At 46.9% G+C, this 25,487-nt stretch overlaps 1 protein-coding gene across 1 annotated transcript in view; it reads left to right on the top strand.

Annotated features, from left to right (window-relative positions):
• Positions 1-23,608, top strand: part of LOC121566975 (extracellular calcium-sensing receptor-like) — a 63,280-nt gene extending 39,672 nt beyond the window's left edge. The window contains exons 4-14 of the mRNA XM_045211542.1: positions 1,380-1,388; positions 18,353-18,456; positions 18,548-18,842; positions 19,574-19,660; positions 19,797-19,904; positions 20,010-20,192; positions 20,271-20,636; positions 21,062-21,292; positions 22,377-22,500; positions 22,587-23,059; positions 23,165-23,608. Coding sequence (XP_045067477.1) covers positions 1,380-1,388; positions 18,353-18,456; positions 18,548-18,842; positions 19,574-19,660; positions 19,797-19,904; positions 20,010-20,192; positions 20,271-20,636; positions 21,062-21,292; positions 22,377-22,500; positions 22,587-23,059; positions 23,165-23,608 — 2,424 coding nt within the window. The remainder of the gene's footprint in view (positions 1-1,379; positions 1,389-18,352; positions 18,457-18,547; positions 18,843-19,573; positions 19,661-19,796; positions 19,905-20,009; positions 20,193-20,270; positions 20,637-21,061; positions 21,293-22,376; positions 22,501-22,586; positions 23,060-23,164) is intronic.
• The last annotated feature ends 1,879 nt before the right edge of the window (positions 23,609-25,487 follow it).

Here is a 25,487-nt window from a genome sequence, read left to right as displayed (position 1 = left end):
GTGTTGAGGATCAGCGAAGTGGAGATGTTGTAGCCTACCTTCACCACCTGGGGGCGGCCCGTCAGGAAGTCCAGGACCCAATTGCACAGGGCGGGGTTGAGCTTGGAGGGTACTATGGTGTTGAATGCTGAGCTATAGTCAATGAACAGCATTCTTACATAGGTAGTCCTCTTGTCCAGATGGGATAGGGCAGTGTGCAGTGTGATGGCGATTGCATCGTCTGTGGACCTATTGGGGCGGTAAGCAAATTGAAGTGGGTCTATGGTGACAGGTAAGGCGGAGGTAATATGATCATTGACTAGTCTCTCAAAGCACTTCATGATGACAGAAGTAAGTGCTATGGGGCAATAGTAATTTTGTTCAGTTACCTTTGCATTCTTGGGTACAGGAACAATGGTGGACATCTTGAAGCATGTGGGGACAGCAGACTGGGATAGGAAGAGATTGAATATGTCCGTAAACATACAAGCCAGTTGGTCTGCGCATGCTCTGAGGACGCTGCTAGGAATGCCGTCTGGGCCAGCAGCCTTGCGAGGGTTAACACGTTTAAATGTCTTACTCACGTCGGCCACGGAGAAGGAGAGCCCTCATTCCTTGGTAGATGGCCGTGTCAGTGGCACTGTGTTATCCTCAAAGCGGGCAAAGAACTTGTTTAGCTTGTCTGGCTGCAAGATGTCGGTGTCCGCAACGTGGCTGGTTTTCCTATTGTAGTCCTTGATTGTCTGTAAACCCTGACATATCTCGTGTCTGAGCCGTTGAATTTCAACTCCACTTTGTCTCGATATTGACATTTTGCCTGTTTGATTGCCTTGCGGAGGGAACGACCACTCTGTTTGTATTCTGCCATATTCCCCGTCAACTTGCCATGGTTAAATGCGGTGGTTCGTGCTTTCAGTTTTTCGCAAATGCTGCCATCTATCCACGGTTTCTGGTTAGGGTAGATTTTAATAGTCACAGTGGGTACAACATCTCCTATACACTTCCTTATAAACCCACTCACCAAATCAGTATATTATTCTCAGAGGCTACCCGGAACATATGCCAGTCCACGTGATCAAAACAATCTTGAAGCGTGGATTCCGATTGGTCAGACCAGCTTTGACTAGTCCTTAGCACGGGTGCTTCCTGTTTGAGTTTCTGCCTATAGGAAGGGAGGAGCAAAATGGAGTCATGGTCAGATTTGCCGAAAGGAGGGCGGGGGAGGGCCTTGTATGCATCGCGGAAGTTAGTGTAACAATGGTCCAATGTTTATCCAGCGCGAGTGCTACAGTCAATATGCTGATAGAATTTAGGTCGCCTTTTTCTCAAATTTGCTTTGTTAAAATCCCAAGCTACAATAAATGCAGCCTCAGGATATATGGATTCCAGTTTGCATAAAGTCCAGTGAAGTTCCTTGAGGGCCATCGTGGTATCGGCTTGAGGGGGGATATACACGGCCATGACTATAACCGAAGAAAATTATCTTGGGAGATAATACGGTTGGCATTTGATTGTGAGGAATTCTAGGTCAGGTGATCAATATGACTTGAGTTCCTGTATGTTGTTACAATTACACCATGAGTCGTTAATCATGAAACATACCCCCCCACACTTCTTCTTCACGGAGAGATGTTTATTCCTGTCGGCGCGATGTACTGATGGCTGTATAGACGGGGACAGCATATCCCAAGAGAGCCGTGTTTCCATGAAACAGAGTATGTTACAATCCCTGATGTCTCTCTGGAAAGCAGCCCTTGCCCTGATCTCGTCAACTTTGTTATCTAGGGACTGGACATTAGTGAGTAATATACTCAGAAGCGATGGGTGGTGTGCGCGCCTCCTAAGCCTGACTAGAAGACCGCTCCGGCTGCCTCTTCTCCGGCGGACTTGTTTTGGGTCGGCCTCTGGAATCAGTTCAAATGCCCTGGGTGGTGCGGACAAAGGCTCCGCTTCGGGAAAGTCGTATTTCTGGTCGTAATGCTGGTAAGTTAACGCCGCTCTGATATCCAATAGTTCTTCCCGGCTGTATGTAATAACACTTAAGATTTTCTGGGCTAACAATGTAAGAAATAATACATTAAAAAAACGAAATACTGCAAAGTTTCCTAAGGACTAGAAGCGAGGCAGCCCTCTCTGTCGGCGCCATTTTTGTGTGTCTTATCATGTTGGAGTGAGTGTGCGTGTGTATGTCACAGAGAATGTGGAATAATTTCTGTTCTTCCCTCTGCTGTGGTAAGTCCCCCTTTCTCGTATGTATAACATGCGCTTAGCCCCTACGTAAGTCATAGTGTATAGGCCTGTATGACATTGTGAATTGACCTTCAAAGGCACATGACCCATTTATGAGGTAAGACATGCAATAATAACGGCCGTTTGGCATTGAAGACGACTTTGAAGGTGAGTCTAGACTGACTGATCTACAAATCACCTTGCATCATAAATAACTATTGAATATTATTTGTAGATCAGTCAGTCACAATTTACCCATGATACATCACGGTGTTAATGCTCTCGAACAGAGCCACTGTGTGTGTTTGCGTGCGTCCGTGAGAGAGTCATTGCATCTGTTCGTGCGTACCTGTGTGTGCACATGTCTGGCAGACAGTTTATTTGTTTATGTTTGTGTAATTTTGGCAGATTGCAGTAATTTTATTTGATGTATTCACTTCCATTATTTATCTTCACATCACCTCATTCCTTTGCAATTTAGGCCCATCATAATCATCTAGATAAGGATATTAATATCATACTTTTGACAGTCACACTAAATAAACAATTAATTCACTGTGCCTGATTTAGCGAGGCATTGAAGCATGCTGTGTTCAATTTTGTTGTTATTATTTTTCCCAGCCCTGTGGTTGTTTAATGATCTTCTGATGTGGCTGTTAGGCCAGGTTTAATTAAAACCTGGGTTGTTTGTGTTGTGAATTTGTGCAGACGCCTGTCAGATCGTTTTCCAGGCGAGTGCTCTTCTGAGGGCCGTCCGTAGGGGAGTTAGATCTGAGCTCAAGAACACATGTGTTGAGGTGGAGGAGCCTGAGGCCTCCCCCCTGCCCCCCCCCCCGTGGTTCCTTCTGGTTCCCCTCAGACCCCAGGTAGGCGTCGCCCTCTGACAAGCCCCCTGACTTACTGACAGAACTCCCCCATGACTGCCCTGAGTACCCCCTCACTGCCTCCCACCTGGCTCCAGCAGAGGAAGTCATGGCCTGCTCGTGGACCATTGTGGCATTGATAGTGGTCAACTCTATCTGGCCAATACAGACTGGACAGAGGAAGAGCACTTTCTAATCACAAATGCAATGTTAACTTTCAAACGTTCAGCCTCCCTGTTAAATAACACTGAACTTTCAGCCTCCCTGTTAAATAACACTGAGCTTTCAGCCTCCCTGCTAAATAACACTGAGCTTTCAGCCTCCCTGCTAAATAACACTGAACTTTCAGCCTCCCTGCTAAATAACACTGAGCTTTCAGCCTCCCTGCTAAATAACACTGAACTTTCAGCCTCCCTGTTAAATAACACTGAACTTTCAGCCTCCCTGCTAAATAACACTGAACTTTCAGCCTCCCTGCTAAATAACACTGACTTTATTGTAAGGCACATAGAGGTGCATAGCTGGGCTCCCTGCCTGTGCCATTAAACCCCTACAACTCATCCAGAACGCTGCAGCCCGTCTGTTGTTCAACCTTCCCAAGTTCTCTCATGTCACCCCGCTCCTCCGCACACTCCACTGGCTTCCAGTTGAAGCTTGCATCTGCTACAAGACCATGGTGCTTGCCTACGGAGCTGTGAGGGGAACGGCACCTCCGTACCTTCAGGCTCTGATCAGTCCCTACACCCAAACGAGGGCATTGTGTTCATCCACCTCTGGCATGCTGGGCCCCCCTACCTCTGCGGAAGCACAGTTTCTGCTCAGCCCAGTCAAAACTGTTCGTTGCTTTGGCACCCCAATGGTGGAACAAGCTCCCTCACGACGCCAGGACAGCGGAGTCACTCACCACCTTCCGGAGACACTTGAAACCTCACCTCTTTAAGGAATACCTGGGATAGGATAAAGTAATCCTTCTACCCCCCCTTACCCCACCCAAAAAAAAAAAAAAAAAAGATACAAAAAAAAAAAAGATACAAAAATAAAATGTATTGTAAAGTGGTTGTTCCACTGGCTATCATAAGGTGAATGCATCAATTTGTAAGTCGCTCTGGATAAGAGCGTCTGCTAAATTACGAAAATGTAAAATGTAAATGTACATAGAGTTGCAATGCATAGAGTTGCAGTACATAGAGTTGCAGTACATAGAGTTGCAATACATAGAGTTGCAGTACATAGAGTTGCAGTACATAGAGTTGCAATACATAGAGTTGTAATACATAGAGTTGCAATACATAGAGTTGCAATACATAGAGTTGCAAAACATAGAGTTGCGATACCTATTCAATGAACATTTCCAGAATACTTTCCTCAATCATGTAGCTAAAACAAATCAAACCTAATCAAATTGTATTGGTCACATACACATATTTTGCAGATGTTATTACAGGTGTAGCGAAATGCTTGTGTTCCTAGATCCAACAGTGCAGTAATATGTAACAATTCACAACAATACAGACAAATCTAAAAGTAAAAGAATGGAATTAAGATATATATAAATATTAGGATGAGCAACGTCTGAGTGGCATTGACTAAAATACAGTAGAATATAATACAGTATATACATATGAAATGAGTAAAACAGTATGTAAACATTATTAAAGTGACTAGTGTTCCATTATTAAAGTGACCAGTGATTCCATGTCTATGTACATAGGGCCGCGGCCTCTAAGGTGCAGGGTTGAGTAAACGAGTGGAGGCTGGCTAGTGATGGCTGTTTAACAGTCTGATGGCCTTGAGATAGAAGACGTTTTTCAGTCTCTCGGTCCCAGCTTTGATGCACCTGTACTCACCTCGCCTTCTGGATGATAGTGGGGTGAACAGGCCGTGGCTCGGGTGGTTGATGTCCTTGATGATCTTTTTGGCCTTCCTGTGACATCGGGTGCTGTAGCTATGGGATTGATTACATTATGGTTAATGTGGGATAGTGAACAGATATGCTAATGACACAGTCTTGGACTGTTCTAAGACAATGGGACAGTCTTGGACTGTTCTAAGACAATGGGACAGTCTTGGACTGTTCTAATACAATGGGACAGTCTTGGACTTCTCTGTTGCCCAGTCCAAAATCAACCTCTTACAACTATCCCTGGACTCTATGAAAGGAAAAGAGATGGGGGTGTCAACGACATGAAATACCCCTCAGCAGGCCAGATGGAGTTTCCACCATATTACTTAGACCCAAACCCATCCAATCCTTTCACATGTCCATTCTGGCATGGGCTAGGGGTTAGGTGTTGGTTTCAGAGTATGAGCCTCTCTGCCCAGACACAGGTGTTGACTCCTAAAACATCTCAGTGAGACAGAGAGGCACAGAGGGCCTTATCGTGGAGTCTGTCTCCCTCCACTGACTGTGTTGAATGAGAGCAGCCTCTCTAGATCCCTATTTAGTCAATGACAACATGCAGAAGCGTCCTCTCTATCGATCTGATGTTGACTGCGGGTTATACTATCTGCCATGTTATTCAGCACGGGTTGTATAGTAAAGTTTCCTAAAAGGGTGGGAAATACATGTTTTTTTTAAAATCACCATTATTAACTTGATTATTACAACAAATTATTATGTTCTCGCAATATTGTAGATACGTCTACTCCAGATAGACTCTCACGTGTGCATTAACATTCTCAACATTATTTGCCAAGTCTTGCTTAAAACCCTTTCCTGCAGTCAAATTACCAAATCGCCCTCTAGTGGCCTCATGGGTGGAATGTAATTAATATTTTTCATAATTTCATAATTTATAAACATTATTTAATAAATAAACAAAAAACGCATAAATCCGTTTTTCTATGTCAAACAGTTTGCTGTATTACGTGTCTTCTGTGATGTATATAAAGTGTACTATTGGGATGCAAACTCAAAATGTAATACATTTAAACTATATCTGACATGGTACAGGTGTCTTCTTTTTTTTAAGCCCATAACCATGTGTGTGAGGTGTATACTTTTGTTTCGAAGTGGATTTGTTTAAGACTACCAAGAAACAGTAAAAGGTTAGGGGAAATCTGCAATTGCTACATCCATTTTTGGACTCATAAATTAATGATATATACCAATTTGATTCTTGAAGAATATAACTTATAAATACCTCATGAGCTTAGTTCAAGAGTCCTACCACATCAGAAAAAATATAAACTTGTTTTACTCCAATATTTGTAAACAATACAAATGTAAACAAACACTGTACAGCCTCAAAACATGGTTAAAACGATAATTGTTAATATCATGGATGGTCAGTCCTTGCATCCATAGCTCTGTCTATGAGTTTGAGAGTGGTTACATTTCTCCAGGCCTATCCCTTAGCCTTTTACCAAAACAGTCGGGGTAACCACTTTGTTACTGTGTCAACTGCAGATTGCCCCTTTAAGATAGAGAGGGTCAATTCCTAACTAGATAAATTAGTGAGTAAATCGTGCAGTGATGTCAACGGTAGATTTGTTTTTAAACGTTGTGATGTGTGCTCATACAGCAGGCCACCTCAGCCCATATTGATGACCTGGTTCCTGGAAAGACCCTATCTGTTACACAAGCCCATCTGTACATCAGCCTCGCACAGCCATCGTGATCTATCATTACACACCTGACTGTCATCCTTACAATATTGTTCTATTATCATTCAATATGTAAGGATATGGATATTTCTACGTCTTCAGAAATGTTACTTCATCTCTCCATTTCTATAGCACATATAACATTGTTTATTGTATACATAGAACGTAGGTGTGCTCCTGTGGTCTGTGGTGTGTGCAGGCCTTCCCAGGCCATAGTTAATAAGTGTTTTGATCATTGAACAGAGCAACAGTTACCCCTCTGAGTGCACCTTGCCAGCCTGTTGCACTTCCCCTATCCCTCTGCCAGACCTGGAGACTAATTATGGTTCCACGCCACACCTGGTGAACCGTCGCCTCATCGCCCCTGGCCCAAATGTCATCACCTGTGTATGAAACACCTACCTGCCCCCGCCTGCCCGCCCTGCCTCTCCGTTCCTCCTGTACCCCCTGGGCTTACCGTAAATTGGCAGGTCTGGGGTAAGGTCTCCTCACCGGTGCCCATCCCTAAGTGCCACGTTTTAACCGCTTCAGCGAGTCTTTGTCATGCTTCGTTACATCTGGCCTAACACGGCTCGTTAAAACAGTGCTCCAGGCAAGGCTGGGACATCGCAGACGCACACAGGTGATTTTCCGGTGCTCTAAGTTCACAACAACCCTCCCTGTCTCTCTCTGGGGAAGCCTCTCTGTAATTGTTTTTCTTTGCCAGTCTGCTACAGTTAGTGGTGTTTTCCACTTAGAGGCCCTCAACTAAAACTGTGGCAGCTCAGGGAGAGAACGTCTTATGGTTGGCGTCTCCACCCACATGCTTTTCATTAAACGGTAGGGGGGATTTTGAATGTCAAAAAGAAGAACAGCTCATCCTTAAAATAAGTTAGGGCCTGTTTGTTTACCTGTACTCTAGAGCTAATGTGTGGTATACGGCTGCACATGTACAATATGCTTTACTGAAGTGAGATGCATTGTTGTACAGTGTTACAACAAAATCTGAAAGAACACCCTCTCTCTCTCTCTCTCTCTCTCTCTCTCTCTCTCTCTCTCTCTCTCTCTCTCTCTCTCTCTCTCTCTCTCTCTCTCTCTCTCTCTCTCTCTCTATCTCTATCTCTCTCTCTTTCTCTTTCTCTGCCAGGCCTCACCTTTCATATAATGGATTAATATCTCTCAGAACCACATCTCTGTCACAGGGCAACTAGTGCTCTCAATGGACTCAGTGCAATTGTAATAACCGAGTGGTACAAATGTATGATTTTTCCATCTGTAATGGGGACATTTTAAGATCACAAATATTTAGTTTAGAGTGATCAACACAACGTTCAACATATTTAGAGTTTTGTGACACAGTATTTCTAGTGTTCTATGTGGGTTGATGGCCACTACGTGCTGAATGTTATGGATTATTCTCATGTCTGTTGATCGTGATTGATGCCAGACTGGAGGTCCAAGGACCAAGGACACACTGATTATTCACTGTTCCATTGAGTTGATGACATTCTGTGAACACTAACCAAGTTTCCATCCAACCATTTCATGACGATAACTTCACTTACGTATAGAAAAGTAATGTCAGGGCTGATGGAAATAGGAAATCCCAGTACAAATTCATAAACGTCGACCGACAATTTGTTCATTCGACACGGTGGGATCTTTTTGGAAATATTAATTATGCGAGAAATGTCGAAGGAAAAAACCTTTATGCTTAAATATTGATATAATAACCATCAGATCAAAGTGAACTTGTAGTCACGCGATTATATGTTACGTTGTCGGTCTACCACCACCACGTGGAATAGCATGAAAAGTTTATAGGCAGATGACATAAGTGATCATGAACTTCACATGGTGGTTAGTGCACAGTGATCATGCAGAGCTAAATATCGAGGGTAGGCTATTATTTAAAAGCTGGTGACATGATGATCGGTGCTTGGTTCTTGCTCTCATCCATATCTCATCACACTTTATCAGTGGACTCTGGGCCAAAACCAGATTGGGCAAGTTTGCTATCCATCGCAACAGTTTTTGTGACAAAACCATTGGTAGAGTTAAAAATGCGATTGGAAACCCATTTAACTGATATATTTGATTCTGTACATGGGAACTTAACCACAAAAGTGATTTTTATGTGCAATACATCATCACGCACCGACTTTTATCCGCAACAAGTACGTTTGCTGGAAACACAACTCTGGTGGGATTTTTAAATATTTTTTTTTGGCAGATTGTAGAATATTTGCATAATGAACTGTCGCTAGCTACTGTGGGATTCTGTAGCAGCTAAAAAAAGTCACTGTCTTTTTGTTTTCACTTCCTACAAGCCACTCGTGCTGGTGTTAACAGAACATTTGTTTTGACTTCCTACAAGCCTATCGGGCTGGTGTTTACAGAACATTTGTTTTGACTTCCTACAAGCCTATCGGGCTGGTGTTTACAGAACATTTGTTTTCACTTCCTACAAGCCTATCGGGCTGGTGTTTACAGAACATTTGTTTTCACTTCCTACAAGCATATCGGGCTGGTGTTTACAGAACATTTGTTTTTGACTTCCTGCAAGCCTCTCGGGCTGGTGTTTACAGAACATTTGGTGCTGTCTGATTATGATATAACGGGCCTCTCTCCAAGAGGCCAGTTAGGTATCTTTTCAAGGTGTTTTTTATGTGTTCTATATACCTAGTCCAAATCAGTGTTATGTTGATGATATGACAAAATTCATCAATAGTCATGACAGCTGGTCAAGTTCAGTGTTAGCTACCAAACTTTTTATCAGTATCCTGTATTTAGACATAGCCTACAGACACAAAGTTATTGGCACCCTTGCACTTTACAATGGAGTGCAATGGAGCAGAATATTCAGTTTAGTCTTTTCTACAGTGGTTGAATGGCAATTTCTACCCTGTAGGAGCATGCAATTGACCATAACGTAAGATACATTACACCGTAAACAAGAATCATTACCTCCAACCAAATGAATTAAAATGTTGAATAATTTAGTCCAGGTCATTTTTTTTTACTTTAAAGTGAAAAATCTTTTTTTTTAAATTGGTTCTGAGCAGTTGTAAATCAAAAAAATGCATGTGTAAACACCAAACATGTTCGATTATTTTAGAAGTAATAGAGAATCATGCAAGAGTTCCAATATAAAGTATTTGATCCCCTGCTGATTTTGTACGTTTGCCCACTGACAAAGACATGATCAGTCTATAATTTTAATGGTAGGTTTAGTTGAACAGTGAGAGACAGAATAACAACAACAAAATCCAGAAAAATGCATGTCAAAATTTTAATGAGGGAAATAAGTATTTGACCCCTCTGCAAAACATGACTTAGTACTTGGTGGCAAAACCCTTGTTGGCAATCACAGAGGTCAGATGTTTCTTGTAGTTGACCACCAGATTTGCACACATCTCAGGAGGGATTTTGTTCCACTCCTCTATGCAGATCTTCTCCAAATCCTTAAGGTTTCGAGGCTGACATTTGGCAACTCGAACCTTCAGGTCCCTCCACAGATTTTCTATGGGTTTAAGGTCTGGAGACTGGCTAGGCCACTCCAGGACCTTAATGTGCTTCTTCTTGAGCCACTCCTTTGTTGCCTTGGCCGTGTGTTTTGGGTCATTGTCATGCTGGAATACCCATCCACGACCCATTTTCAATGCCCTGGCTGAGGGAAGGAGGTTCTCACCCAAGATTTGACGGTACATGGCCCCGTCCATCGTCCCTTTGATGCGGTGAAGTTATCCTGTCCCCTTAGCAGAAAAATACCCCCAAAGCATAATGTTTCCACCTCCATGTTTGACGGTGGGGATGGTGTTCTTGGGGTCATAGGCAGCATTCCTCCTCTTCCAAACACGGCGAGTTGAGTTGATGCCAAAGAGCTCCATTTTGGTCTCATCTGACCACAACACTTTCACCCAGTTCTCCTCTGAATCATTCAGATGTTCATTGACAAACTTCAGACGGCCCTGTATATGTGCTTTCTTGAGCAGGGGGACCTTGCGGGCGCTGCAGGATTTCAGTCCTTCACGGCGTAGTGTGTTACCAATTGTTTTCTTGGTGACTATTTATTTATTTATTTATTTATTTCACCTTTATTTAACCAGGTAAACCAGTTGAGAACAGGTTCTCATTTACAACTGCGACCTGGCCAAGATAAAGCAAAGCAGTGCAATAAAAACAACACAGGGTTACATATGGGGTAAAAAAACATAAAGTCAAAAATACAACAGAAAATATATATACAGTGTGTGCAAATGTAGCAAGTTATGGAGGTAAGGCAATAAATAGGCTATAGTGCAGAATAATTACAATAGTATTAACACTGGAATGCTAGATGTGCAAGAGATTATGTGCAAATAGAGATACTGGGGAGCAAAAGAGCAAAATAAATAACAATATAGGGATGAGGTAGTTGGGTGGGCTAATTTCAGATGGGCTGTGTACAGGTGCAATGATCGGTAAGGTGCTCTGACAACTGATGCTTAAAGTTATTGAGGGAGATAAGAGTCTCCAGCTTCAGAGATTTTTGCAATTCGTTCCAGTCATTGGCAGCAGAGAACTGGAAGGAATGGCGGCCAAAGGAGGTGTTGGCTTTGGGAATGACCAGTGAGATATACCTGCTGGAGCGCAGACTACGGGTGGGTGCTGCTATGGTGACCAATGAGCTAAGATAATGCGGGGATTTGCCTAGCAGTGATTTATAGATGGCCTGGAGCCAGTGGGTTTGACGACGAACATGTAGTGAGGACCAGCCAACAAGTGCGTACAGGTCACAGTGGTGGGTAGTGTATGGGGCTTTGGAGAAAAAACGGATGGCACTGTGATAGACTACATCCAATTTGCTGAGTAGAGTGTTGGAGGCTATTTTGTAAATGACATCGCCGAAGTCAAGGATCGGTAGGATAGTCAGTTTTACGAGGGCATGTTTGGCAGCATGAGTGAAGGAGGCTTTGTTGCGAAATAGGAAGCCGATTCTAGATTTAACTTTGGATTGGAGATTCTTTATGTGAGTCTGGAAGTTGAGTTTACAGTCTAACCAGACACCTAGGTATTTGTAGTTGTCCACATACTCTAGGTCAGACCCGTCGAGATTGGTGATTCTAGTCGGGTGGGCGGGTGCCAGCAGCGTTCGATTGAAAAGCATGCATTTAGTTTTACTAGTGTTTAAGAGCAGTTGGAGGCTACTGAAGGATTGTTGTATGGCATTGAAGCTCGTTTGGAGGTTTGTTAACACAGTGTCCAATGAAGGGCCAGATGTATACAAAATGGTGTCGTCTGCGTAGAGGTGGATCTGAGAGTCACCAGCAGCAAGAGCGACATCATTGATATACACGGAGAAAATTGTCGGCCCAAGAATTGAACCCTGTGGCACCCCCATAGAGACTGCCATAGGTCCAGACAACAGGCCCTCCGATTTGACACACTGAACTCTATCTGAGAAGTAGTTGGTGAACCAGGCGAGGCAGTCATTTGAGAAACCAAGGCTATTGAGTCCTGCGTTTGATTCCTACATTACACCTACAACACGCCCTGACAGAATTACACACCACACTATGGAATCAGCAGGAGCCGAAGCAGCCCAGACGAGACTGGAGGCCCAGGTTCGGGACCAGCAAGATCAGCTCCTGCAGATGGGGACCGCCCTGCAGGAGGTGATTTCCACCATCCGAGGCTGGGGTCCGCCTCCACCGCCTCCCGCCCTGCCAGCACCATCGGCCAGCCCGCCCATTCCAGCGCCGGAACCTCGAGGAGTCCGACTATCTCTCCCGAGGGCCTACGACGGAGCCGCGGCTGGGTGTCAGGGATTCCTACTCCAGGTGGAGCTATACCTGGCCACAGTGCACCCGGCACCTTCAGGGCATGAGAGCGTGTCCGCCCTGATCTCCTGCCTGGCCGGAAAGGCGTTGGAGTGGGCCAACGCGGAGTGGAGGAAGATCGACGCCACGACGATTCACTTACAACGAGTTCTCCCGCCGCTCAGGGCGGTGTTTGACCATCCCCGGAGGGGAAAGCGGCGGGGAGCGTCTGGTCTTCCTCCGGCAGGAGGAGAAGTGCCCAGGAATTCGCGCTCGATTTCCGTGACGCTAGCGGCAGATGCAGGGTGGAATGATCGGGCCCTCATCGATCTGTACAGATGTAGCCTACGAGAGGACGTCCGTCGGGAGCTGGCTTGTAGGGACACCAGCCTCTCCTTCGACCAGCTGGTTGACATGTCCATCAGGCTGGATAACCTACTGGCTACCCGCGGACGTCCTGCGGAGGGTCCGCCCATTTCACCCTCCAGCGCCTCCGAGCCGTGTCCTATGGAGCTCGGGGGCGCTGGCGCTAGAGAGAGGAGGAGTCGGCAGGCTAGGGGGTCCATCCACTGCACCAACTGTGGTCGGGAGGACACACCGCGGCTAGGTGCTGGGGATGGCCTCCTAGGGGAGATGACGACAGGTCCCGCACTGGGGATTCCCTCCAGGTGAGTAGGCGCCCCACTCACCCAGAGCTCACTGTTGCCCATTTTTGTATGCCTGTACGTTTTCCACAGGTAGCACCTCATTCCCAGCATAAGGCGCTGGTAGATTCAGGCGCGGCTGGGAATTTTATTGATAAAAAGTTTTGTTTAGAGTTAGGGATTCCCCTCATTCCTGTTGATGTTCCTTTTCCCGTTCACGCCTAGATAGTCGTCCGTTGGGTACGGGCTTAATCAGGGAGGTCACGGCGCCACTTAGGATGTGTGCGCAGGGGGATCATCAGGAGATGATTCAGCTGTTCCTGATTGACTCTCCTGCGTATCCGGTGGTGCTGGGCATGCCCTGGTTGAGTACCCATAACCCAGCTATTTCGTGGCAGGAGAGGGCTCTGATGGAGTGGTCTGCTCAGTGTGTGGGTAGATGTTTGGGCGTTTCCGTAGGGGCTACCTCGGTGGAGAGTCCAAACCAGGGGCCCGATTGCACGTTCCACCTGAGTATGGGGATTTGGCTATTGCGTTTAGTAAGGCGAGGGCGACGCGGTTGCCACCCCATAGGCAGGGGGATTGTGCGATAGACCTCCAGGCAGGAGCTGCGCTCCCACGGAGCCATGTGTATCCTCTGTCTCAGGAGGAGAAGAAAGCTATGGAGATTTACATAGACGAATCGCTGAGACAAGGATACATACGGCCTTCCACTTCCCCGCGTTCTCGAGTTTCTTTTTCGTGAAGAAAAAGGATGGTGGTTTGCGCCCGTGCATCGATTACCGTGGTCTCAATCAGATTACGGTGAAGTATAGTTATCCACTCCCGCTTCGATTGCGACCATGACTGAGTCGTTGCATGGGGCGCGTTTTCTTCACGAAATTAGATCTCAGGAGCGCGTACAACTTGGTGCGCATCAGGGGAGGGGTGATGAATGGAAAACAGCCTTTAGTACCACCTCGGGCCATTACGAGTATCTGGTCATGCCATACGGGTTGATGAACGCTCCATCAGTTTTCCAATCATTTGTGGATGAGATCTTCAGGGACATGCAGGGGCAGGGGTGGTGGTGTACATTGATGACATTCTCGTGTACTCACCTACCCGTGTCGAGCATGTGGCCCTGGTGCGCAGAGTGTTGCGGAGGCTGGTGGAGCACGACCTGTATGTGAAGGCAGAGAAGTGTCTGTTTTTCCAGGAGTCGGTCTCCTTTTTTGGGTTATCAGTTGTCTGCGTCAGGGGTGAAGATGGAGGTAGACCGGGTGTCGAGCCGTGCGTAATTGGCAAACACCAACCACTGTGAAGGCGGTGCAGCAGTTTTTGGGGTTTGCAAATTACTACAGGAGGTTTATCCGGGGTTTTGGACAGGTGGCAGCTCCCATCACGTCTCTGTTGAAGGGGGGTCCGCGTGCGTCTGCAGTGGTCGGCCGAGGCGGACAGGGCTTTTGGGAGGCTGAAGGACCTGTTTACCTCGGCCCCGGTGCTGGCGCATCCGGATCCCTCTTTGCCGTTCCAGGTAGAGGTGGACGCGCCGGAGGCCGGGTTTAGGAGCTGTGCTTTCCCAACGGTCTGGCGCGCACCCTAAACTCCGCCCCTGTGCTTTTTATTCTAAGAAGCCTCAGTCCGGCGGAGCGGAACTATGACGTAGGGGACAGGGAGCTGTTAGCCGTGGTACAGGCTGTCAAGGTGTGGAGGCACTGGCTTGAGGGGGCTCAACACCCTTTCCTCATTTTGACGGACCACCGTAACCTGGAGTACATCCGGGCGGCGAGGAGGCTGAACCCTCGCCAGGCAAGATGGAGTATGTTCTTGACCAGGTTTACTTTTAAGATCACGTACATCCCTGGGTCACAGAATGGCAAGGCAGATGCGCTGTCTCGGCGGTATGACACGGAGGAGAGGTCCGTGGAGCCCACTCCCATACTGCCTGAGTCGTGTCTGGTGGCACCGGTAGTGTGGGAGGTCGATGCTGAACTCGAGCGAGCATGGCAGCACCGACCCTAGTCCACCACAGTGCCCGGAGGGTCGGAAGTACGTTCCGCTCGAGGTTCGGGATCGATTGATCTATTGGGCTCACACGTCACCCTCCTCTGGACATCCGGGTATCGGCCGGACAGTGCACTGTCTTAGTGCCAAGTACTGGTGGCCCACGTTGGCAAGGGATGTGAGGGTTTATGTTTCCTCCTGCTCGGTGTGCGCCCAGTGTAAGGCGCCTAGACATCTACCTAGGGGTAAGTTGCTACCCCTGCCCGTTCCACAACGACCATGGTCCCACCTCTCAGTGGACTTTATAACAGACCTTCCCCTCTCCCAAGGGAATACTACCATCCTGGTCGTTTGGACCGGGTTCTCTAAGGCCTGTCGTTTGCTCCCCCATGCCGGGTCTTCCTACTGCCCTACAAACTGCCGAGGCACTGTTTACCCATGTGTTCCGGCACTACGGGGTACCCGAGGACATTGTGGCTGATCGGGGTCCCCAATTCACCTCCAGAGTCTGGAGAGCGTTTATGGAGCGGTTGGGGGTCTCGGTGAGCCTCACCTCGGGTTACCACCCGGAGAGTAATGGGCAGGTGGAACGCGTAAACCAGGATGTGGGTAGGTTTCTCAGAACATACTGCCAGGACCGGCCGGAGGAGTGGTCAAGGTACGTTCCCTGGGCCGAGATGGCCCAGAATTCCCTACGCCATTCCTCCACTAACCTAACTCCATTTCAATGTGTGTTAGGTTACCAGCCGGTTCTGGCACCCTGGCAGCAGAGCCAGATCGAGGCTCCTGCGGTGGATGAGTGGGCGCGGCGCTCGGAGGAGACTTGGAACGCTGCACACGTCCACCTGCAGCGGGCCCTCCGACGTCAGAAGGCGGCGCTGATCTCCACCGCAGTGAGGCACCGGTGTACGCACCTGGTGATCGAGTCTGGCTCTCTACCAGAAACCTGCCCCTCCCGCCTGCCCTGTCGGAAACTGGGTCGGCGGTTTGTAGGGCCATTTAAAGTCCTGAGAAGGTTGAACGAGGTATGTTATAGATTACAGCTACCTGTGGAGTATAAGTGTATTAACCCCTCGTTCCATGTGTCCCTTCTCAGGCCGGGTGGTAGTGGGCCCACTCCAAGAAGATGAGATCTTGGAGACTCCTCCGCCCCCGTTGGACATCGAGGGGCACCGGCGTACTCGTGAGATCCATCTTGGAAACCGGATTGCATAGCGGAGAAGGTACGGTGGTATTCGAAATGGTCGGTGATCTGTTTGTTAACTTGGCTTTCAAATACTTTCGAAAGGCAGGGCAGGATGGATATAGGTCTGTAGCAGTTTGGATCTAGAGTGTCACCCCCTTTGAAGAGGGGGATGACCGCGGCAGCTTTCCAATCTCTGGGGATCTCAGACGTTATGAAAGAGAGGTTGAACAGACTAGTAATAGGGGTAGCGACAATTTCGGCGGCTAGTTTTAGAAAGAAAGGGTCCAGATTGTCTAGCCCAGCTGATTTGTAGGGGTCCAGATTTTGCAGCGCTTTCAAAACATCAGCTGTCTGAATTTGTGTGAAGGAGAAGCGGGGGGGGCATGGGCAAGTTGCAGCAGACTATGGTCCCAGCTGCCTTGAGATCATTGACAAGATCCTCCCGTGTAGTTCTGGGCTGATTCCTCACCATTCTCATGATCATTGCAACTCCACGAGTTGAGATCTTGCATGGAGCCCCAGGCCGAGGGAGATTGACAGTTATTTTGTGTTTCTTCCATTTCCGAATAATCGCACCAACTGTTGTCACCTTCTCACCAAGCTGCTTGGCGATGCATTCCAGCCTTGTGTAGGTCTACAATCTTGTCCCTGACATCCTTGGAGAGCTCTTTGGTCTTGGCCATGGTGGAGAGTTTGGAATCTGATTGATTGATTGCTTCTGTGGACAGGTGTCTTTTATACAGGTAACAAGCTGAGATTAGGAGCACTCCCTTTAAGAGTGTGCTCCTAATCTCAGCTCGTTACCTGTATAAAAGACACCTGGGAGCCAGAAATCTTTCTGATTGAGAGGGGGTCAAATACTTATTTCCCTCACTAAAATGCAAATCAATTCATAACATTTTTTACATGCGTTTTTCTGGATTTATTTGTTGTTATTCTGTCTCTCACTGTTCAAATAAACCTACCATTAAAATTATAGACTGATCATTTCTTTGTCCGTACAAAATCAGCAGGGGATAAAATACTTTTTTCCCTCACTGTATTTGACTGCATCTGTACACTGCGTGATTAAATCTCTCTGCTCTGTGCCTCCTGCCTCTTCCCTGGAGGAGCTCAGTGATACAGTAACTTCCTCAGTGTTGTTCTCTCTCTCACCATGTTGTTTTCATTATCAGCTGAACAGGTCCTCCTCTGAGAGAGGTGCACCCTGGGACATCTTATTATGACCCTACTTACTAAGCAAAGGTAGTCTCAGGGAGGTATTAGAGGAGAGGAGGGGAAACTGTTGCCTGGAGCGCCACAACACACCTCTCTACCTCTTTATCACTCTCCATCACTCCCCCTCCCTCCCTCCCCCCTCCCCCCTCCCTCCCCTCTCTTTCTCACAAAGGGAGGTATTAGTTAAGAGGAGCCAAACTATAGCCTGAGGCGACATAACACTAATTATTTCCGTTTACATCTCTTTATCTCTCGCTCTCTCGCTCTCTGCCCTCACATAGCCTGCAGCGCTAGTCTTAATGATCGGTTCCCCAACACCACAGCAGATTATTACACAAAGTGGGCCTTAATGAGTCATTACACAGGTTTACAGCAGAGACATGTGTTTAGAGAGTTGGGATATTGAGTTTTTTTTACGTTATGCCTCAGAGTGACCACAGTTTTTCAGTTCATCCTGTCTTTTACTATCTTCCAAGGGTGCAGCTGTGTGGAGAGATGAGTAGTAACGGAGCTAACGTTATCACTTGTTTGTGCGCTATGACCTGATACACATAGCCACAAGAAGAAAACAAGGTAGCTCCTGATTTGAACGGGGAGGGGTGGAACCAGCCATGACTAAGCATTTTTAGGACCACTATATAAGACGTCAGCATTTCCTGTTCGTTGGGCTCTCACTCTATCCACTTGGTTGTGTGGGTATTGCGACCAAACAGTGCGGAGACAATGAAGAGGTCAGTTTTCCTTTGTGTGACAGTGCTGTGCTTGGAGTTCTTCTGTTTAATCTCCTCCCAGCCTCAGCCTCAGTCCCAGCCTCAGCAGTGTAGTCTGATAGCGGGTCCCTCTGCCCTGCCCGTGCTACAGAGGGAGGGGGATGTGATGCTTGGGGGCCTCTTCTCCCTCCATGACATGGTGCTAGAGCCTGACCTCTCCTTCAACTCCAAACCAGCCGCCACACGCTGCACCGGGTGAGGGTCTGAGCTAGTCCTAGACTGCGGCCGTCACCATGTAAGGATTCAGTGTAGGACTCATCCCTCTGTCCTCTCCTCTCCCATGCAGGTTTAACTTCCGGACATTCCGCTGGATGCAGACCATGATGTTTGCCATCGAGGAGATCAACAGAGATGATAATCTGCTCCCCAACTTCACTCTGGGATATAAGATATATGATTCCTGCAGTACTCCTTACCAAGCCTTGAGGGCTTCTATGGAACTGATGGGGGGAGAAGGGGAGGGAGAAGGAGAGGGGGAGGGGGGGTCCTGTCGTGGCATGGTACCGGTGGTCATTGGGGATGGAGGCTCCACTCTGTCTCTGGTGGTGGCTCGCTTCCTGGGAGTCTTCAGAGTGCCTCAGGTAGGCAGACTGACCACTCACATCAACAGTATACACTAATCAAATCAAATCAAATTTTGTGCCGAATACAACAGGTTCACCTTACAGTGAAATGCTTACTTACAAGCCCTTAACCAACAATGCAGTTTTTAAGAAAATAAAAAAAGTGTTAAGTAAAAAATGTATCAGTAAAAAATTGAAAATAGCAAATAATTAAAGAGCAGCGGTAAAATAAACTAACAGTAGGGATGCTATATGCAATGCAAATAGTCCGGGTATCCATGATTAGCTGTTCAGGAGTCTTATAATGGGGGTAGAAGCTGTTAAGAAGCCTTTTGCTCCGGTACTGCTTGCCGTGCGGTAGCAGAGAGAACAGTCTATGACTAGGGTGGCTGGAGACTTTGACAATTTTTAAGTCCTTCCTCCCACTTCACAATTTTAAGATGTTACTAACAGAAGTACATTGAGGAGCTACTTTCTCCTCTAATCCTCTCTCTCTCTCGCTCTATTTTCTCTCTCTCTCTCTCTGTCTCTTTTCTCTCTCTCTCTCTCGCTCTATTTTCTCTCTCTCTCTCTCTCTCTCTCTCTCTCTCTCTCTCTCTCTCTCGCTCTCTCTCTCTCTCTCTCTCTCTCTCTCTCTCTCTCTCTCTCATCTCTCTCTCTCTCCCTCTCTCTCTCTCTCTCTCTCTCTCTCTCTCTCTCTCTCTCTCTCTCTCTCTCTCTCTCTCTCTCTCTCTCTCTCTCTCTCTCAGGTCAGTTATTTCTCCAGCTGTGCGTGTCTCAGTAACAAGGCAGAGTTCCCAGCCTTCCTCAGGACCATGCCCAGTGACTTCTTCCAGGTGACTTCTCATTCCATGTAACTCTCTAACTCATCCACTTTCTGTCTCTGGTATAAATCACTATCTAATCTGTACTCTAGCCGGTTTGGTAGCAATTGAACGTGGGGAAAAAGTGAATCCCTGTCTGATTTCCCAGGTGGATGCTCTGGTGCAGCTCGTCCAGCACTTTGGCTGGACATGGGTGGGTGTGGTTGCCGGGGACGATGCTTATGGTCATGGGGGAGCCCAGATATTTTCTGAGGAGGTTTGTGGGATATGGTGTATTATTTTGTCCAGTGTGGAGGAATATACAATGTGAATGTGTTATGGCTTAAAGTGTCTGCTAAGTGACCATAGTATACCATTATAGGTCCAGAAGCTCGGTGCCTGCGTGGCCCTCCATGAAATCATCCCCAAAAACCACGCGGAGGGGGCCATGGCCTCCATCGTGGCCCGTATTCGGTCCTCCGGGGCAGGGGTGGTTCTGGTGTTTGCCCTGGAGCAGGATGCTGGAGCTCTGTTTGACGAGGCCCTGCGGCAGGGTCTGACAGGGGTTCAGTGGCTGGCCAGCGAAGCCTGGAGTACAGCCTCAGTCCTCTCCACCCCTCCCCGCTTCCTCCCCATCCTCCAGGGCTCCATGGGCTTTGCCATCCGCCGAGCTGTACACATCCCTGGGCTACAGAAGTTCCTGCTGCGTCTGCACCCCTCCAGCCAAGACGCCTCCAAGGACCCGTTCATACGCCCCTTCTGGGAGGAGATGTTTGGGTGTAGCCTGCAAGGTGTTGGGGGTGTAGGTGGTCATGGGGGTAAACCTCTGTGCTCTGGGTCTGAGGACGTGGGCAGTGTGAGGAACATCTACTCTGACGTGTCTCAGTTGAGGATATCCTATAACGTGTACAAGGCTGTGTACGCCATCGCCCACGCACTGCAGGCTATGAGGAGCTGTGAGACAGGAAGAGGACTCTGCCCAGATACTGGCGTCATACAGCCATGGCAGGTACTGGACTGGCACTGCTTAGCTCAATGTACTGACGTTTTAAACAAGAAAAATAGTTACTTTTAAATATAGTTTTGGACTGGCACTGCTTAGCTCAATGTACTGACGTTTTAAACAAGAAAAATAGTTACTTTTAAATATACTTTTGGACTGGCACTGCTTAGCTCAATGTACTGACGTTTTAAACAAGAAAAATAGTTACTTTTAAATATAGTTTTGGACTGGCACTGCTTAGCTCAATGTACTGATGTTTTAAACAAGAAAAATTGTTACTTTTAAATATAGTTTTAGACAAACATTTATTTTACTTTTATATATAATTTTAAGTAAGAAAAATAGTTACTTTTGAATATAGTTTTAAACAAGATAAATGGTTACTTTTAAACATTCTGAATGCACGCCCGATTGTCGCTGACTCTCCTCAGCTCCTGCATTACCTGAAGCAGGTGGAGTTCTCTAACTCGTTTGGAGATGAGACTAAGTTTGATGTGAACGGGGACCCAGTGGCTGAGTATGACCTAGTGAACTGGCAGTTAGGGGCAGAGGGCCAGGTGGAGTTTGTCACAGTGGGGAGGTTTGACGAGACCATCAGCCTTGGCAGGAAGAAACTACACATCCAGGAAACGGACATCATCTGGAATGGAAACCAGACAACAGTAAGGCTCTCATAAATGTCTGAACTTCTTCTTTGGAAAAATAAAATTGTATTTCTTAGAAAATGGGGAGGCAAAGAATAGCTGGAGGGAATGGATGCAACAGAGAACATTCATTTCAGTCAACATCATCCAACTATAATGTCTGTTAAATGTTGTTTTGTAAGAAACTGCATTTCATAGTTTCGTTTTCCATTTCAGATTTATTCTTTTGAATCACATGATCATAGAATATGGTCAAATAATACATTAATTAAGTCGAATTTGTATTATTATTATTATTATTATTTATTTTTTTATCTCTGTTGCTCTTGTGTGTGTGTTCCTGTGCATTCATGTGGGTGTGTTTAATTCTGACTGGAGTATCAATCAATCAATCAATTTTATTTTATATAGCCCTTCTTACATCAGCTAATATCTCGAAGTGCTTTACAGAAACCCAGCCTAAAACCCCAAACAGCTAGTAATGCAGGTGTAGAAGCACGGTGGCTAGGAAAAACTCCCTAGAAAGGCCAAAACCTAGGAAGAAACCTAGAGAGGAACCAGGCTATGAGGGGTGGCCAGTCCTCTTCTGGCTGTGCCGGGTGGAGATTATAACAGAACCATGCCAAGATGTTCAAAAATGTTCATAAGTGACAAGCATGGTCAAATAATAATCAGGAATAAATCTCAGTTGGCTTTTCATAGCCGATCATTAAGAGTTGAAAACAGCAGGTCTGGGACAGGTAGGGGTTCCATAACCGCAGGCAGAACAGTTGAAACTGGAATAGCAGCAAGGCCAGGCGGACTGGGGACAGCAAGGTGTCAGCATGCCCGGTAGTCCTGACGTATGGTCCTAGGGCTCAGGTTCTCAGAGAGAAAGAGAGAACGAGAGAATTAGAGAGAGCATACTTAAATTCACACAGGACACTGGATAAGACAGGAGAAGTACTCCAGGTATAACCAACTAACCCCAGCCCCCCGACACATAAACTACTGCAGCATAAATACTGGAGGCTGAGACAGGAGCGGTCCGGAGACACTGTGGCCCCATCCGAAGAAACCCCGGACAGGGCCAAACAGTAGTGTGTGATCTCCCTCCCCTCAGGTCCCTCTGTCAGTGTGCAGTAGAAGCTGCACCCCAGGGACTCGGAGGGCCATCAGGCCTCACTTCCCCATCTGCTGCTTTGACTGTGTGGTCTGCGCAGCAGGGGAGATGACCAATCAGACAGGTGAGTGCAGTCTACAACGTGTATGGATGAGAGAGTGTGTTGTCATAACTTAGCCTCACTAGAGAAATATGTATTCTCTTCTCCAGATGCTATAGAGTGTGTGCGCTGCCTGCCTGAGTTCTGGTCCAATGAGGAGGGCACAGCCTGCGTCCCCAAGCAAGTTGACTTCCTGTCCTACGGTGACACAATGGGTATCACTCTGCTCTCCGTGGCCCTCCTGGGGTCCTTCTGCACTGCCACGGTCGTCCTCATATTCGCCTGTCACCGCGCCTCACCCATCGTCAGGGCCAACAACTCTGAGCTGAGCTTCCTGCTGCTCTTCTCCTTGACTCTGTGTTTTCTGTGTTCTCTTACTTTCATTGGCCGGCCCTCTGAGTGGTCCTGTATGCTGCGCCATACAGCGTTTGGGATCACCTTCGTCCTCTGCATCTCTTGTGTTCTGGGGAAAACAATAGTGGTGTTGATGGCCTTCAGGGCTACACTTCCAAGCAGTAATGTCATGAAATGGTTTGGGCTTCCACAGCAGAGAGCCTTCATCTCACTCTGTACTCTGGTCCAGGTAGAAACGTTGTATCATCTTTTATAGACCCGGTTGTTCTCTTTGTATCATGCACCCTGGTTGGACTGTTAGCTATCAACATTACAATTATTTTCCTCCCCCCAGGTGGTGATCTGTGCTGTGTGGCTGGCTGTGGCTCCTCCCACCCCGCGCAGACTGATGACACGTGAGAGTGCCAGTGTCATCCTCCTGTGTGATGAGGGCTCAGCCCTGGGCTTCTGTCTGGTGCTGGGCTACATCGGCCTGCTGGCCTCTCTCTGTCTCCTCTTAGCCTTCCTGGCCAGGAAACTCCCAGACAACTTCAACGAGGCCAAGTTCATCACCTTCAGCATGCTGATCTTCTGTGCCGTGTGGGTGGCCTTCGTCCCTGCCTACGTCAGCTCTCCTGGGAAGTACTCCACGGCCACGGAGGTGTTTGCCATCCTGGCCTCCAGTTACGGCCTGCTGACCTGCCTCTTCCTCCCTAAATGTTACATCATCCTGCTGAAGCCTGGAAAGAACAACAGGAAACAACTCATGGCCAAGTCTGCACCTGACAAGACGTTATAGTTGATCTTACAACTTCTATAACTTGGATCAGGGATGGGCAACTGGCCGCCCGCCTCCCTTTTGCAGGCCCGCGGATTACTTTACTGTTGAGAGTTAGAATAGTACAATACACAAGGTCATATTTAGAAATGTGGCTGTGCATCAGCATTTTCCTCTTGTTATGTCAGTCACTGACAGCCACTCAATTAACCCATGTCAGCTAACATTTTCTAGATTGGTCTAGCCAGCTATCTAAACTTGTAGTAATCATGGTCAAATTACCACTCTCACTCAGATATCATATTCAAAACGGAATATACTACAACCTATGGCAAAATGAGTAGAATTGCATGAAATTAGTTATAGCATTGCTAAATGTGTAGAATTGCAGAAAACTTGCTTTAAAACTTGTGTAGATATGCAGGAAATTAAATCTAAAACTTTTTCTCTCTGCTGTCAAGAGTGGGGCTGCTAAAATGTTTTGCTAGCAGGGAGGGGGGCCCCCCCAACAAAATGTAACTTAGGACCCTAAAAAAGGTTAAGGCCGGCTTTTACTGCATGTGTGGGTATGAATGTGGGGAGGCAGACCCGCAAGCCACTGCGGCCACACATGAGTTCAGATTTTATGTGGCCCCTCCCTGATTTAGATTGTGTGGAAATTATAATGTAGCTTCCAAAAGTTCAATCAGGAAGTCTGAATGCTCGTTTAACTTTATCCATGAAGCATAACATAATACCCATGAATACACACGTGTCATCAGCATAGTGGGAATGAATACACACGTATCATCAGCATAGTGGGAATGAATACACACGTATCATCAGCATAGTGGGAATGAATACACACATATCATCAGCATAGTGGGAATGAATACACACATATCATCATCAAAGTGGGAATGAATACACACATATCATCAGCATAGTGGGAATGAATACACACATATCATCATCATAAGCATAGTGGGAATGAATACACACATATCATCAGCATAGTGGGAATGAATACACACATATCATCATCATAAGCATAGTGGGAATGAATACACACATATCATCAGCATAGTGGGAATGAATACACACATATCATCATCAAAGTGGGAATGAATACACACGTATCATCATCATAAGCATAGTGGGAATGAATACATACATATCATCAGAGTGTTGTTCCAGAAAAACGCATGTCAAAAATGTTATAAATTGATTTGCATTTTAATGAGGGAAATAAGTATTTGACCCCTCTGCAAAACATGACTTAGTACTTGGTGGCAAAACCCTTGTTGGCAATCACAGAGGTCAGACGTTTCTTGTAGTTGGCCACCAGGTTTGCACACATCTCAGGAGGGATTTTGTTCCACTCCTCCTTGCAGATCTTCTCCAAGTCATTAAGGTTTCGAGGCTGACGTTTGGCAACTCGAACCTTCAGCTCCCTCCACAGATTTTCTATGGGATTAAGGTCTGGAGACTGGCTAGGCCACTCCAGGACCTTAATGTGCTTCTTCTTGAGCCACTCCTTGTTGCCTTGGCCGTGTGTTTTGGGTCATTGTCATGCTGGAATACCCATCCACGACCCATTTTCAATGTCCCTGGCTGAGGGAAGGAGGTTCTCACCCAAGATTTGACGGTACATGGCCCCATCCATCGTCCCTTTGATGCGGTGAAGTTGTCCTGTCCCCTTAGCAGAAAAACACCCCCAAAGCATAATGTTTCCACCTCCATGTTTGACAGTGGGGATGGTGTTCTTGGGGTCATAGGCAGCATTCCTCCTCCTCCAAACACGGCGAGTTGAGTTGATGCAAAGAGCTCGATTTTGGTCTCATCTGACCATAACACTTTCACCCAGTTCTCCTCAGAATCTTTCAGATGTTCATTGGCAAACTTCAGACGGCCCTGTATA

The sequence above is a fragment of the Coregonus clupeaformis genome, chromosome 5 (genome assembly GCF_020615455.1).
Source record: "Coregonus clupeaformis isolate EN_2021a chromosome 5, ASM2061545v1, whole genome shotgun sequence".
Taxonomy (NCBI): Eukaryota; Metazoa; Chordata; class Actinopteri; order Salmoniformes; family Salmonidae; genus Coregonus; species Coregonus clupeaformis.
Note: the sequence above shows the minus strand (reverse complement) of the source record. Positions and strands in the feature narration are given on the sequence as shown.